General features: G+C 46.6%; 1 protein-coding gene across 4 annotated transcripts in view; it reads right to left on the reverse strand.

Moving 5' to 3' along the window:
* The window catches only part of LOC117423503 (regulatory-associated protein of mTOR-like), an 84,032-nt gene that overhangs the window by 49,143 nt on the left and 21,421 nt on the right, over nt 1–13,468 (reverse strand). For all 4 annotated transcript variants that reach the window (XR_004547794.3, XM_034039398.3, XM_034039399.3 and 1 more), the window contains exons 4-5: nt 1,679–1,837; nt 1,073–1,219 (exon numbers count right to left, since the gene is read on the reverse strand). Coding sequence is in view for 3 of the 4 variants with exons in the window: in XM_034039398.3 (XP_033895289.1) it covers nt 1,073–1,219; nt 1,679–1,837 (306 nt within the window). In the remaining variant the exon portion in view is untranslated. The remainder of the gene's footprint in view (nt 1–1,072; nt 1,220–1,678; nt 1,838–13,468) is intronic.

Here is a 13,468-nt window from a genome sequence, read left to right on the forward strand (position 1 = left end):
CCTGTAAATAATTTACTACTGATATGTAGAAATTATGTGTTTAAATATTTTACTGGAAAATGTTCTCAAAAAGAAAAAAACCTGAAAGGGATGATTTATTCATTGCACACTTACTGCTGCAGCAGCCCACATATCTGGAGCCACAGGATGAAACAACTGACAGACGACTTACTGACTATTTTTTTTTTCTGTACACATTCAAAGCACATACGCAGGCAGATAAACACTCGCTTACTCACACACAGACACGCCATGCATGAAAATGCACACAACTTACACATTCACATCCAATGCAATACTTTACACTTGTAAATACAATGCATGCACAACACACGCACGCACACAGACAAGACACACGCACGCACACACAGACACACATGTACAAAGTAATGACTGCAGACAGATGCGAGTGTCTATATGAAATTTAACAACAATCAAAGTCTCAATGTCAAGAGCAGGAACGCAGCGCTGATACAACACTTCCTGCACTGCTCAACATCGTTCGAAAAGTACACGAAAACCTTTATACTGCGGACCTGGGTATAGTCTGGTCTTGGCTCCCTTTTACCCTGCAATGCTATTGCAGCAGCACTTCCATTCACACGGCGGTGCACAGACTATGCATGGGGCCCGACTGCAGTGTTATAAAGGGGCAGCACTCCACCTGTCTGTCTTATGACTGAGTATTTTTACAGTTGTGGATGAATCTCTCCCATCCTCTCCAAGCTCGTATCACAGAGTCTTTTCATTGTGCTGAAACAAATAACCATTTACTCCAAGAGCTCTTTTCTCAAGGGTGAAAAAACTGTTTTTAAAAGATCAAACCTTTAGGACGCACACCCTCACATTGTTCATTAGTTTCTATACATAAGCAAGACATTTCACACAATGAACCCACTCCCTCCACCTGTGTCTCTCAAGACCCAGTCCTTTATTCCAAGCAGGTCTTGAATTAGATCTGCTAAGCAGTCAATTAACTCATTTAGGACCTGATTGAGAAAAAAAACCCAGGACGGGAGTGCACCGCTGCACTGCACAGAGTGTACTGCGTGAGCTCTACAGCGCCCCCTACCTCCAGCTCCTGCTCCCGCTGCAGGGCGAACTGCTTGAAAGACTTGACGATGATGCCGGCGTTGGAGCAATCATACACGAAGATGGAGGGGCTCCCCATCCAGGTCTGCAGGTCATAGACAGAGAGGGGGATGTACTGAGTGTAGTTCTGCAAGACAAGAAAACACGCAGCACGCTCACACCAGACACCAACCCCAAACCACTGCAACGCAAGACGGCTCTGCTAGTGACATCACAACCTGAGCCAAGGGAGCTTTGTTACTGGCTTGAGAAGCCAAGATTAGAGGTTTTACCTTGTTAATGCCCCAGCTCTCTCATGCTGCCCTCCTCTACTTTAATAAAACCCCAGATCCCTTGTGTTACACCCCTGTACCTTGTTAAAGACCCAGATTCCTTGTGTTACCCCTGTACCTTGTTGAAGACCCAGATCCCTTGTGTTACCCCCCTGTACCTTGTTGAAGACCCAGATCCCTTGTGTTACCCCTGTACCTTGTTGAAGACCCAGATTCCTTGTGTTACCCCTGTACCTTGTTGAAGACCCAGATCCCTTGTGTTACCCCCCTGTACCTTGTTGAAGACCCAGATCCCTTGTGTTACCCCCCTGTACCTTGTTGAAGACCCAGATCTCTCCGTTGACGGTGGGCCGGGGCACACCGTGCCCATTGTAGTGGAACAGCACCCTTTCTTCCTTGGCGTTGCGGCGCAGGGAGGTGCACAGCTTCTTCACCTCGTCTACCGTGGGGTCCAGGCTCTGCTTGTACCGGGCCTGCAGAGGGTGGGGAAGAGAGAGAGAGAGAGAGGAGAGAGACACAGTCACGGAGCTGGACTGCAGAAAGATAGAGCAGCTGCAACATGAAGGAAGTTTCCTCAGGTCTGGGAAAGCTGTTCTGAAGATACAGGGTTAGCCCAACCAGCCAGAGGCCAGAATCATATAATCACCGTGACCTAGATTCTAATGCTCCCAGAATTGGGCTAAGGAATGTCCATACCAAGTCGTTCCCCCTCCCCCTCGCTGCTATGCGCCTGTATCCCTGTCACTGGGGCTGCTGCAGCAATCCCTCACTGGTGGATAATGAAAACATTACAGCCAAAACCTCTTTGTGTATTTAAATAATTGTGTTTTATTAAAATCTAGGACTGCGGGAGCTGAGCAAGGAGGCGCTCTCTCCCGGGAGGAGTCAGGCTTTGATATTCCACTTCTGATTTCATTTTATTGCGCTCTGCAATACATACATTTTATTAAGAAGTTTTTGTATTCCATTTAATTGGAGCCACAGTGAAGCAGCATCCTTTAACACAAAAAAAAAGAACAAACAAACAAACAAACAAAGCTAGACAATTGTTTCACACTTTGTTAAAACCTTGTGCTGAGGTGTTTCCCCTTAAATAATGTCACAGTTCAGCTTCAACCTTTAAAATCCTATCCTGCAATTTATATGGAAGCAAGTGTTCTGTGAAGCTCATTTCTAGACGCTGGATAGCTGAAGATCATTTCTAGATGTTGGATAGCTGAAGATCATTTCTAGATGTTGGATAGCTGAAGATCATTTCTAGACGCTGGATAGCTGAAGCTCATTTCTAGATGCTAGATAGCTGAAGATCATTTCTAGACGCTGGATAGCTGAAGCTCATTTCTAGACGCTAGATAGCTGAAGATCATTTCTAGACGCTGGATAGCTGAAGCTCATTTCTAGACGCTGGATAGCTGAAGATCATTTCTAGACGCTGGATAGCTGAAGCTCATTTCTAGACGCTGGATAGCTGAAGATCATTTCTAGATGCTAGATAGCTGAAGCTCATTTCTAGATGCTGGATAGCTGAAGCTCATTTCTAGACGCTGGATAGCTGAAGCTCATTTCTAGACGCTGGATAGCTGAAGATCATTTCTAGGTGCTGGATAACTGAAGCTCATTTCTAGACGCTGGATAACTGAAGCTCATTTCTAGACGCTGGATAGCTGAAGCTCATTTCTAGACGCTGGATAGCTGAAGCTCATTTCTAGACGCTGGATAGCTGAAGCTCATTTCTAGACGCTGGATAGCTGAAGCTCATTTCTAGACGCTGGATAGCTGAAGCTCATTTCTAGACGCTGGATAGCTGAAGCTCATTTCTAGACGCTGGATAGCTGAAGCTCATTTCTAGACGCTGGATAGCTGAAGCTCATTTCTAGACGCTGGATAGCTGAAGCTCATTTCTAGACGCTGGATAGCTGAAGCTCATTTCTAGACGCTGGATAGCTGAAGCTCATTTCTAGACGCTGGATAGCTGAAGCTCATTTCTAGACGCTGGATAGCTGAAGCTCATTTCTAGATGCTGGATAGCTGAAGCTCATTTCTAGACGCTGGACAGCTGAAGCTCATTTCTAGATGCTGGATAGCTGAAGCTCATTTCTAGACGCTGGATAGCTGAAGCTCATTTCTAGACGCTGGATAGCTGAAGCTCATTTCCAGCTGCAGTGTCACTCAGCTGCTGTTTTCTTCTCATATTTTCTGTGATGTGATTTTGAATTTTCCCCACAGTGCTTCTGTACCTCTATATTCCGCTCTCTGTCTTGCAGCAGTAAACTAACGAAGGGGTCCTTTTACAGTGCAGTATAGCACATACACAGTTTACTGTCGCTGTGGTCTATCCGTGTGTTAACAGTATTTGTGAATTAGTGAATTGAGCCTACAAACCAGCCCTTGAAGACATCTCCTGCCCGCTGCTCCCAGCCGTTAATACAGCGCTGAAATCGGGGCTTTGATTCATTTCCTTGGAAAGGGTTAGTGTTTGTTCTCTCTGTAGTAATGTGTGTGTGTGCGCGCATTAATATTTAGCAACCCTGTACAGGATTGAGTGTAAACTACTGCATAAGCAAATAAACTGGCACGAGTCCCACAGCCTGACCTTCCAACACACCTCTGCCCTGCACTGCGTACCGAGCGCAAGAGGAGTAGAGCTGGAGGGTTTCAAACACAACGCATTACTTTCCCTCGCTTTCTGCTTTACTGTACCTACTACTGCAATATCTTTTTTCAAGACGATCACCATCGTTTTGATATTTTTTATTAACATGTCCCTGGTCATAAATCGGTTTTGAGTAGTTATTTTTGTTTGACATCAGTTACGCATCGGGTCTCCATGTTCGTGGCGGCAAAGCTGACCTTCAAAAGAATGAGTGATCTTCAAATCAGCCAAACCACACCAGGCTCCAGCTTTTCAGGACTGGATTCACAAAGGTGCAATAGGGGGAGTTAGCAGGAATCAGCAGCCACTGGCCTCTGGGGGAGGGGGTTTCAGTGTGTCACTCTGGATTGATTTCTCAAGGACAAGGAAGGTGTTTGAGGCCAGACTAAGGGTCCCCAGGAGACACCCCCCCACACACACCACACACCACACAGACAGACAGACACACACACACGTACGCACGCACACACCACACGCACACACGCACACACCACACAGACACACACCACACAGACACGCACCACAGACACGCACCACACAGACACGCACGCACCACACACCACACAGACACGCACACACCACACAGACACGCACGCACACACAGACACACACACAGTGCAATGCTAGCACTTTTTTTTTGCGTTTGTGCGTATATAGAAAATTATTCAATGACTCAACTGTGACTGTGGCAGAAGTCAGTGGGAAGAAATGAATATAATTCTGCCTCGGTCAGCTATACCTAAACCCCTCCTAATCTACGTCTCACCTCCACGCACTGGATATTAACTATTGATCAAACTCACCATTTTTTTTCCTTTTCCAGAGCCACAGAGCCTGTGTTTCTGTGTAACGGAGCCTGTGTTTCTGCTGCTGTTTTTAGACATCACTGCACTAATTCAAGTACAATGCTTCATGTTTAATGTGGTCCCATTCTCGGCAGTCACTATTGCATGAGCTTGTGTTTTGGGCTAAACAAATAACAAAAGGGTAGAAATGTTGGGGTACGACGGGCTGCCCTGAAGATCAGTGTATCTGCAGAGGGATGATTAGCTGTTCAGGCAGGGATACCATGATATTTGCAAGATGTTGATCTCTATATGAAGGGAATTCAACAGGAAAATCAACTGAAAATGTTTCTGACTAAGAGACAGGACTATGTAACTGATACGGCTTCTCTGTGCCCAGAAGAGGATGCAAGTGGAAAATGGTTTGTACGAGAGCGTACACACGCCCGGTCTCTCTGTGCGGTCTGTGCAGCTGTTTCTGTGAAAGCTGTTTGCAACTGCACCAGTGTCACCGACGCTGTTTTCACCGGTATTGCACCTCTATAGTAACTACCCACTCCCCACCCTTGCATAAATATGTGCAGTATTCATTACACAAGGTGTCAGGACAGCAAACAGAAAATAGTTGTTTTTTTTTTTTGTTTGTTTTTTTTAATAAATGATTTGCCTAACGGGATCAACAAATTCAGCGGTGTGAAATGACTCCGTGTTCTCTCAGGACTCCCTGCCAGCACAGCCCCGACTCCTCATCCTCTCTCTGGCACTTTCTCATTAGTTTGGAACTTGGCAGGTTTAATCATTAAAAACCAGGGCCTAAATTGCATCTGCAATAACATCAAATTAACCGGCTTGCAGACGCCTAGGGATGGAAGATGCTGTAATAGAATCTGGGATTGTTTTGAAACAGGATGGCAGATTCCCGGTGCCATCAGATTTCATCAGATGGCAGATTTCCTGTTGGATCGGTGCACTGCTGTTTAGTGTTCATGAAAGGTGCTGTATAGGCAGCAATTGACAGTTCAGCCTTCTCAATTTATACACGGAGCAGCAGGGACCATCCTCTGATTTTAAAAAGTCAATCTCCTCCACCCTTACCGTACAGCCGCAGCCTCCTGCAAACCTTTCGGGCTGCATTCGTGTGAAATCAGAATAGGTGGTTGAATTTATAGAAATTGCACAAATATGATATGAGTACGTGAGTGAACAGGTTTAAATGCTGTCTGCATTGGAGCACAATTTGTTCTTGCAGTGCATTTTCTGATGCAGGTTACTAAATCAAGACAAACTAATCCCCCTTGTGACCGGAATGGGAACTCGAACCCACACCTCCGGAGGTGAGGGGCCAGTGCAGCCGAGCCAGCCTGGGATCAAACCCACAAACTCTCTTGTTTCTCTTCTACCTTCCCTCACCCTGGCTGAGTCTGCTGCAGGTTTCCAATCGCACTGTCGTGTCTCTGAGCTGTTTGCTGCAGTGTAATCGCCTACAGGAAGAACCTGGACGCATTAGAGTCTGCACTGGAGGGGGGCTGAATGGGGACAATTCGAGAGGAAGCTCAGAGGCCAGGAGCAAGGGGGGGTGGGGGGGGGGGGGATTACTTTGTGTGGAAAGAGGTTGCATTCCTTAGCTCTTATCGTGCAACAGATCTCTTTTAATCAAACCAGCTACACTGGGATTTGTTTTGGATGCAGCACTCAATCGTAGAAATAAAAACAGCCAAGCATCCCCCAGGATAAATCCCAACACTAAAGGAGCTTGGCAGGTATGAAGAGTGCCTGGTTCTCTGCCAACCCACTTAACCCCCCCCCCCCCCCCTCCTTAAATCAGAGAGAAGTGGAAATGTAGGATCAGCTTCCAGCATTGATTTAAAAGAAAAAAGTAATGTAGTCAGAACACATGACCAACTCTGATTTTTGTACTTTTATGTTGCTTATGACACTCGTTGCCCCAAAAGAATATCTTGGACTGATGCAGACATTTGTGAGTTCAACTTGCACAAAACTGCGGTCAGCATGCTTGTGTGTGTTTACATGCTCTTTCTCTGCACTCTCAATGCCCTCCAACTGGCTGTCTAAGATCCCTGCTGTGGATAATTATTACAAAGCCCTCTGTCTTAATCTGTGGGATTATCTATAGTGCTGCGAATCCTGACCCCCAAACACAGCAGGGTCCAGCGAACCAGCGAGAGAGAACCACTCTCCCCATCACCGCTCCAGGATTACTGCCTGACCCCCAAACACAGCAGGGCCCAGCGAACCAGCGAGAGAGAACCACTCTCCCCATCACCGCTCCAGGATTACTGCCTGACCCCCAAACACAGCAGGGTCCAGCGAGCCAGCGAGAGAGAGAACCACTTTCCCCATCACCGCTCCAGGATTACTGCCTGACCCCCAAACACAGCAGGGTCCAGCGAGCCAGCGAGAGAGAGAACCACTCTCCCCATCACCGCTCCAGGATTACTGCCTGACCCCCAAACACAGCGGGGTCCAGCAAGCCAGTGAGCCAATCCCCATCGCTGCTCCACGATTACTGCTGAGGATTACACTCCCTGTTTGGGGGTCACAAAGCAACCAGAGAGAGAGAAATGCTTTAACAAGAGATACACATTCCCAATACTATAGAGATACACATTCCCAATAATACAGAGATACACAAGAGATACACATACCTAATACTATAGAGATACACAAGAGATACATTTTGCTTACGATTGTAAGTCGCCCTGGATAAGGGCGTCTGCTAAGAAATAAATAATAATAATAATAATAATAATAATAATAATACACATTCCCAATACTACACAAGATTAAAAAATAATTAAACTGCTGCAATCATTTCTGGGAATATATTCAATCAGCTCTGTATTCCAATTGTACTGAACAACAGATCATATCCACCTTGAATAACTCCACCTGAAACATGTAGAAGGTAAAAGGAGGTCAGGTCTGTTCGTCACACAGCCAGTACTCCCCCCGCCCCTCCTTCCATTCCCATTACACTGCAAGACTGACTGCCTTGTACACCCAGCACAAACGTTGTACACTGCAAACCCAACACAGGAAGCGACACAATGTCTCCCAGCAGCAATACATTATTTGTGTTGAGTTAGTCTCAACATAGCAGGCAGAGCTGATAAGAGCTTCCCCACATTGCCTCAAGCCTGCCCTGGGCCGGACAGTCCACCTTTTCCCATGGTGGTGGGGAGCAAAGAAGAAACAGTTTAGCCTCCATGCCCACAATATTCTTGCCCTTTTTAAAACCTGACACACACAGAGAGACCATCAAACTTCTGTTGCTTTTGAAGTTCACCAAAATGAAAAGCACTATACGTATCAGACATGGGTCCATGCCACTGCAGGTGATAGCAGGCTTGCATAAATTAAATATACTGCAGTGTTGTCAAGAGTACCATGTGCATAGGACTGGCCAGTTCAGATGCGAGAGACCAGTGCATTCATCCCTGACTGCGGCTTATCCTGCTACTCCCCCGGAAAGCCCGTCCTGCTCACGGCGCAGTGTGGGGACAGGAGGAGGGGACACGTGCAGCACCAAGGACTCCTGCGCTCAGCCTACGCATGGCTGCATCGCTGTCTCACACCAAGGTTAATGCAGCACACCAGGAGAAAGTACACCCAGACTCAGGGTCCAGTTTCTCTCCTCTCTGCAAGCACTGCGGAGCCTGAGGCAGCAGCAACATCAAACCCCTGGAACGGGGTGAGGGGGAGCCAGTTATTGTTACACACTGTTGCATTATAATTATAAAGTCACATTGTGAAAGTGTAACAGAGCTAAAGCAATGGGAGGTTAGGTTCACCGGGCAAGCCTATTTTAAGCAGGGCAGCGTTCTCTTCCTCCACTATCTCTGGTTTAACAGTAAGTTCCACAGCGTTTGGTGCCAGGAGCCGTCGCTGTGTAACTCTGATGCCCTTCCTACTCCTCCCAGTGACCCCCAGGAGCCAGCAGCAAGCACATTTCTGCAATTCTGAGAGCAGGTCACATGCCAGAAGCTAGGATTTAAAATTAGATCTATTGATCAGTTTAAAACTAAACTTCTCCATTTCAGTCCAGGTATCACGTTTCCCGCTTCATTCTGATCAATAGAATTGTGCAACTATGCAGACAGAGCAGGTGCACTTTGTACCATCCGGCCTTCCTGTCCCCAATGCGCCAAGCCCTGTACACACACAGGCACGTACACACACACACGTACACACACACACAGACACGTACATGCACAGACACAGACACGCACAGACACGGACACGTGCACACACACACACACACACACAGTGCTCATGTGTGCCTGTGTGACTAGATTTACCTGCATGAGTCTCTCTGTGCAAAACTGAAAATCAAAATCTAACAGCGCTATAATATACAGCCACCAGGTACAAGTACAAATTAAATTAGAATCATTTTTAAAAAATAATAATTCGATTTCCCCACAGCGCTCAGATTCACAGCTCTACTGTGTACCCACAGCGCTCAGATTCACAGCTCTACTGTGTAGCCACAGTGCTCACGGGTTTACAGGAGTGTTCTGGTGCACACTCAGTGCTTCTGTTCGCCTGCATGCGTATGTGTGTGTGTGTGTGTGTGTTTGTGTGTGTGTGTTTGTGTGTGTGTGCGTGTGACCGAGTGAGTGTCAGTTAAGGCACAGCAAACCAAGGGCTGGCGGCTGGTGCCACCATCACCAGCTCTAAATGTCACGGAGCGTGAAGAAGCTGTCACACTGGCAGCCTTTGCAAGTCGCTGTGCAGACAGCTCCATTCTGCAGAGAAATGGATACCAGAAGGCTGACAGGACAGGAAGGGTGAGACGCTTTCCTGTTACAGCTCCACGTAGCACATGCTGAAGCTGTGCCATTCCTCTGCTCTGCGAAACACACCTCTCATTTCTTTATCAAGCCACCGTACAGCACCTGAGCTTGATGCAGAACTGATTCACTTCCCCTGCTCAGGTTTATACTGGCACCCTTCATTCAAACACACACACACACTCACTCACACACACGCACACACACTCACAGCACCGAGCCAAGGGGGGTGATTCTGCGTGCAACTGATCTAAGCGCACTGATTTAATGAAAAGCCATTAGCACTGCGTATACAGATTTCTTGCTAGTATTTCAATGCTGCATGCAATGGTTGCGTGTTTGACTGGTGAGTTATGTGTACAGTGTGCATGTTATTATATGGCTGGTACAGACTGGTGTCCTATTAACAGGAGGAGATACGGCTCTGAAGTCCCCTGGATACATTCATTGTATATGTCCTGCAAGAAACTAGAAGACAGAAGCCCAGAACCAGGATAGCTGGGTGTTAAACCCACCCTCGTTTAACACAGCACAGTTTTTTAAAATACTTTAAGATGCTTAATGCCTCAATGCCACAGAACAGAAACTCTTGCTGTTCTGGTATTTACTGGCACATGCTGCTCATACTCAGACAATAGTCTGATGAATGGGTAGAGGAAAGCACTGATAGGGAGGCAGTGTGTTCTACCATCACCAGCTCAAATTGTGAAAACAACATCACACCACTGAGCAGACGGCTCCATTCTGCGTAGAAACTGAAACCAGCAGGCCGACAAGACTTTAAGATACTTTCCTGTTAGATCTCCATGTCAAGCACTCTGTACTGAAGCTATGGAACAAGCAAACAGCACACAGTTCAATATTGACTCTGAAAGAGACACGCTGTTCAGCACAGAGGGCACTGGTGGACCTGCATGGAGGACAGGGCTGCTGGAACATGCTCAACCTTCAGAGATGCTTTGAAGGCCAAGTTCAACTAAACAATGTTGCCAGAGGCAGTGAACAGGGAGCATCTGCTAATTGAGGGTAACTGAGGGAGGTGCATAAAGACTGGCACAACAAGACACTGAGCACAAAGGGTGGTGAGGACCACAGTGCACTGCACCTTGAACCCAGAGAACCCCTCCATTCCCAGCCCCTTGACTGAAGCAGTGCGAGTCTCAGCCACACAGCCCTGCTCTGCTCTGCTCCCTGTCTGATCAGCGCTCGCTGCAGCACAGATATTTATTATTATGCAATGAAGCCTCCAGCGGAATGTACATTATTGCTTCTGCAGCACAGCCCTTCATAATGAGACCCTTCCACAATGCGAAAAAACTCCATCGTTTTTTTTTTTTTTTTTTTAGCCGTTGTGTTTTATCACTGAAACTGCCAAGGAAAAATGTAGGCCACACTGTCATCGTGATTTACACAAGCTGCTGCTGCGACAATCCGGCTGGGGGCAAATTAAAAACTCCCACCACCTCCAGGAGCTCCACGCAAGCCATAAATAAATGAATTATTTAGCCGGCTCCTGAGGAATGCCCAGAGAGCCGTCTCCGAGACGGAGCAACAAAGTGCCAATAGCTGCTGCCGCAGCTCCTGGGGACGTGCCGAGCTTGCCGGCTCCCGTCCCCCACGGCGCCCCCCTATCCCATGGGACACGTCTCTCCCCGCGTTGTCAAACTCACAAATGTCACACAGCCATCACGACTTATTCAAGTTGAATGCCTTTTTCAAATAAAAAGAAAGTGGCAGATACTTTTTTCCCCCCCTCAATGCTGCAGAGAATTGTTTTGCTGTGAGGCGCCTCAATGCAGCAGAGAAAAGTTCCCTCCCTGTGCAAAGTGTTAGCCTCTGACAGGGCTTGAAACTGGCCCCAGTCCTGGGTGTCAGGAGCCGCCTTGTTTAGGTATATTAGGAGTCAGGAGTTTGAACAATCAGGCCCCTGCATGTGTCAGTAAACCTACAGACTCACACCCGAGTCTGTAGGTTTATTGACACATGCAGCTAGAAGGGAGGAACAATGTATTGAACATCTCTTGGCTCCTGATCCTATAAATAATATAATTAATTGAAGGTAGGCTCTCATTGCCCTACACCATCCACAGCGCTCTGAAGAGCGACTGACGCAGGATCTAATTGATCGGCACAGAAAAGAGCGCATTAGCAGTTCAATACTGACACACTTGAGACATATAAAAAAGAAAGAAAGAAAAAAAGATCATTCTTCTCTTCAAAGGAATAAAGCTTCAAAATGGGTTCAGAACAAAGCCGCTCGTTTGGTCCTTCACAAACCATTAACAAGCCTTCTTCGATAGCTTTAGAAGGCGTCTCTGTGTTTCATCACAGCGGCTGCTCTTGATTATTATTATTATTATTTATTTCTTAGCAGACGCCCTTATCCAGGGCGACTTACAATTGTTACAAGATATCAAATTATTTTTTACATTCAATTACATTATTTTTACATACAATTACCCATTTATACAGCTGGGTTTTTACTGGAGCAATCTGGGTAAAGTACCTTGCTCAAGGGTACAGCAGCAGTGTCCTCCACGGGGATTGAACCCACGACCCTCCGGTCAAGAGTCCAGAGCCCTAACCACTACTCCACACTGCTATTTCATTACGTCAAGCACTCCACATTACCCAGCTTGTGGAATGTGCTTCGGTTTTCACTGTGTTATTCTCTCAGAGAAAAAAAAGACCATGGTTGACTAATTCAAAGATGACCTATTGTAGAACGAATCATGAATGACGGAGCAATCTACGCGGGATACGTTTTCAAGAGAAAACACCTGTAATTACTGTATTCAGCATGTAAGTGTACATTATTTCCTTGTTGATGTCTTTACTGTTTTCTTTTAAACACACCACGGTGTAATTTTTATGTGGAAACGGGTTTGTTTTGTGTGCCTTTTGGAGGAGTTTTATTTTTTATTTAATTTTTTTTTTTTTTACAGACGGGCCCTCGATTGAGACTTGCTGCCTGTCTTGTATGTCTTCTCGCTGGTAGCGTCACATGACCCGTTTGTTTACTTTCTGTTTTGTGTTTAATAAATCCTGCGGCCCTGTGCCGGCATTTCAACTCCAACTCCTCTGTCTTGCAATGCGGTTACCCACACGTGACACCAGTACCTTGTCACAATACCGTTTAAATGTTGATCAATGTGAAGGAACCTTTATAAAAGTAGTAAATATTGATGTTCAATTCAAACCATTTTATCATTATTCTGATATAGAAAAATGCCAAACCCTATTACAGTGAACATTTCTCCAGGTCCCAGGGGGCTTTGTTACAGTGAAGTTAGCTGAGAGAGAGAGAGAGGAGAGGAGAGATATACATACATACATACATACATAGTATACATACATACATACATACATACATACATACATACATACAACGGAAGAGATCTAGGGCTGGATTCTCAAAGCTATTAACTCCAAATCGTCATTAGCGCAATTTGCAATTGGAAAGAGATGGAAAAAAAAAACAACACCATTACAATTCTAAAACAAACTTGTAACAAGTTTTCATGTTAAAAGTCTTAGCTGTTTATATCTTGGAATCATTACCACTGTGTGTTTGTGTGGGTCTGCCTGGGACCCAGCCTGTCACACCCACCCCTCTGCTGCCTGGGACCCAGCCTGTCACACCCACCCCTCTGCTGCCTGGGACCCAGCCTGTCACACCCACCCCTCTGCTGCCTGGGACCCAGCCTGTCACACCCACCCCTCTGCTGCCTGGGACCCAGCCTGTCACACCCACCCCTCTGCTGCCTGGGACCCAGCCTGTCACAACCACCCCTCTGCTGCCTGGGACCCAGCCTGTCACACCCAGCCCTCTGCTGCCTGGGACCCAGCCTG

The sequence above is a fragment of the Acipenser ruthenus genome, chromosome 17 (genome assembly GCF_902713425.1).
Source record: "Acipenser ruthenus chromosome 17, fAciRut3.2 maternal haplotype, whole genome shotgun sequence".
Lineage (NCBI taxonomy): Eukaryota > Metazoa > Chordata > Actinopteri > Acipenseriformes > Acipenseridae > Acipenser > Acipenser ruthenus.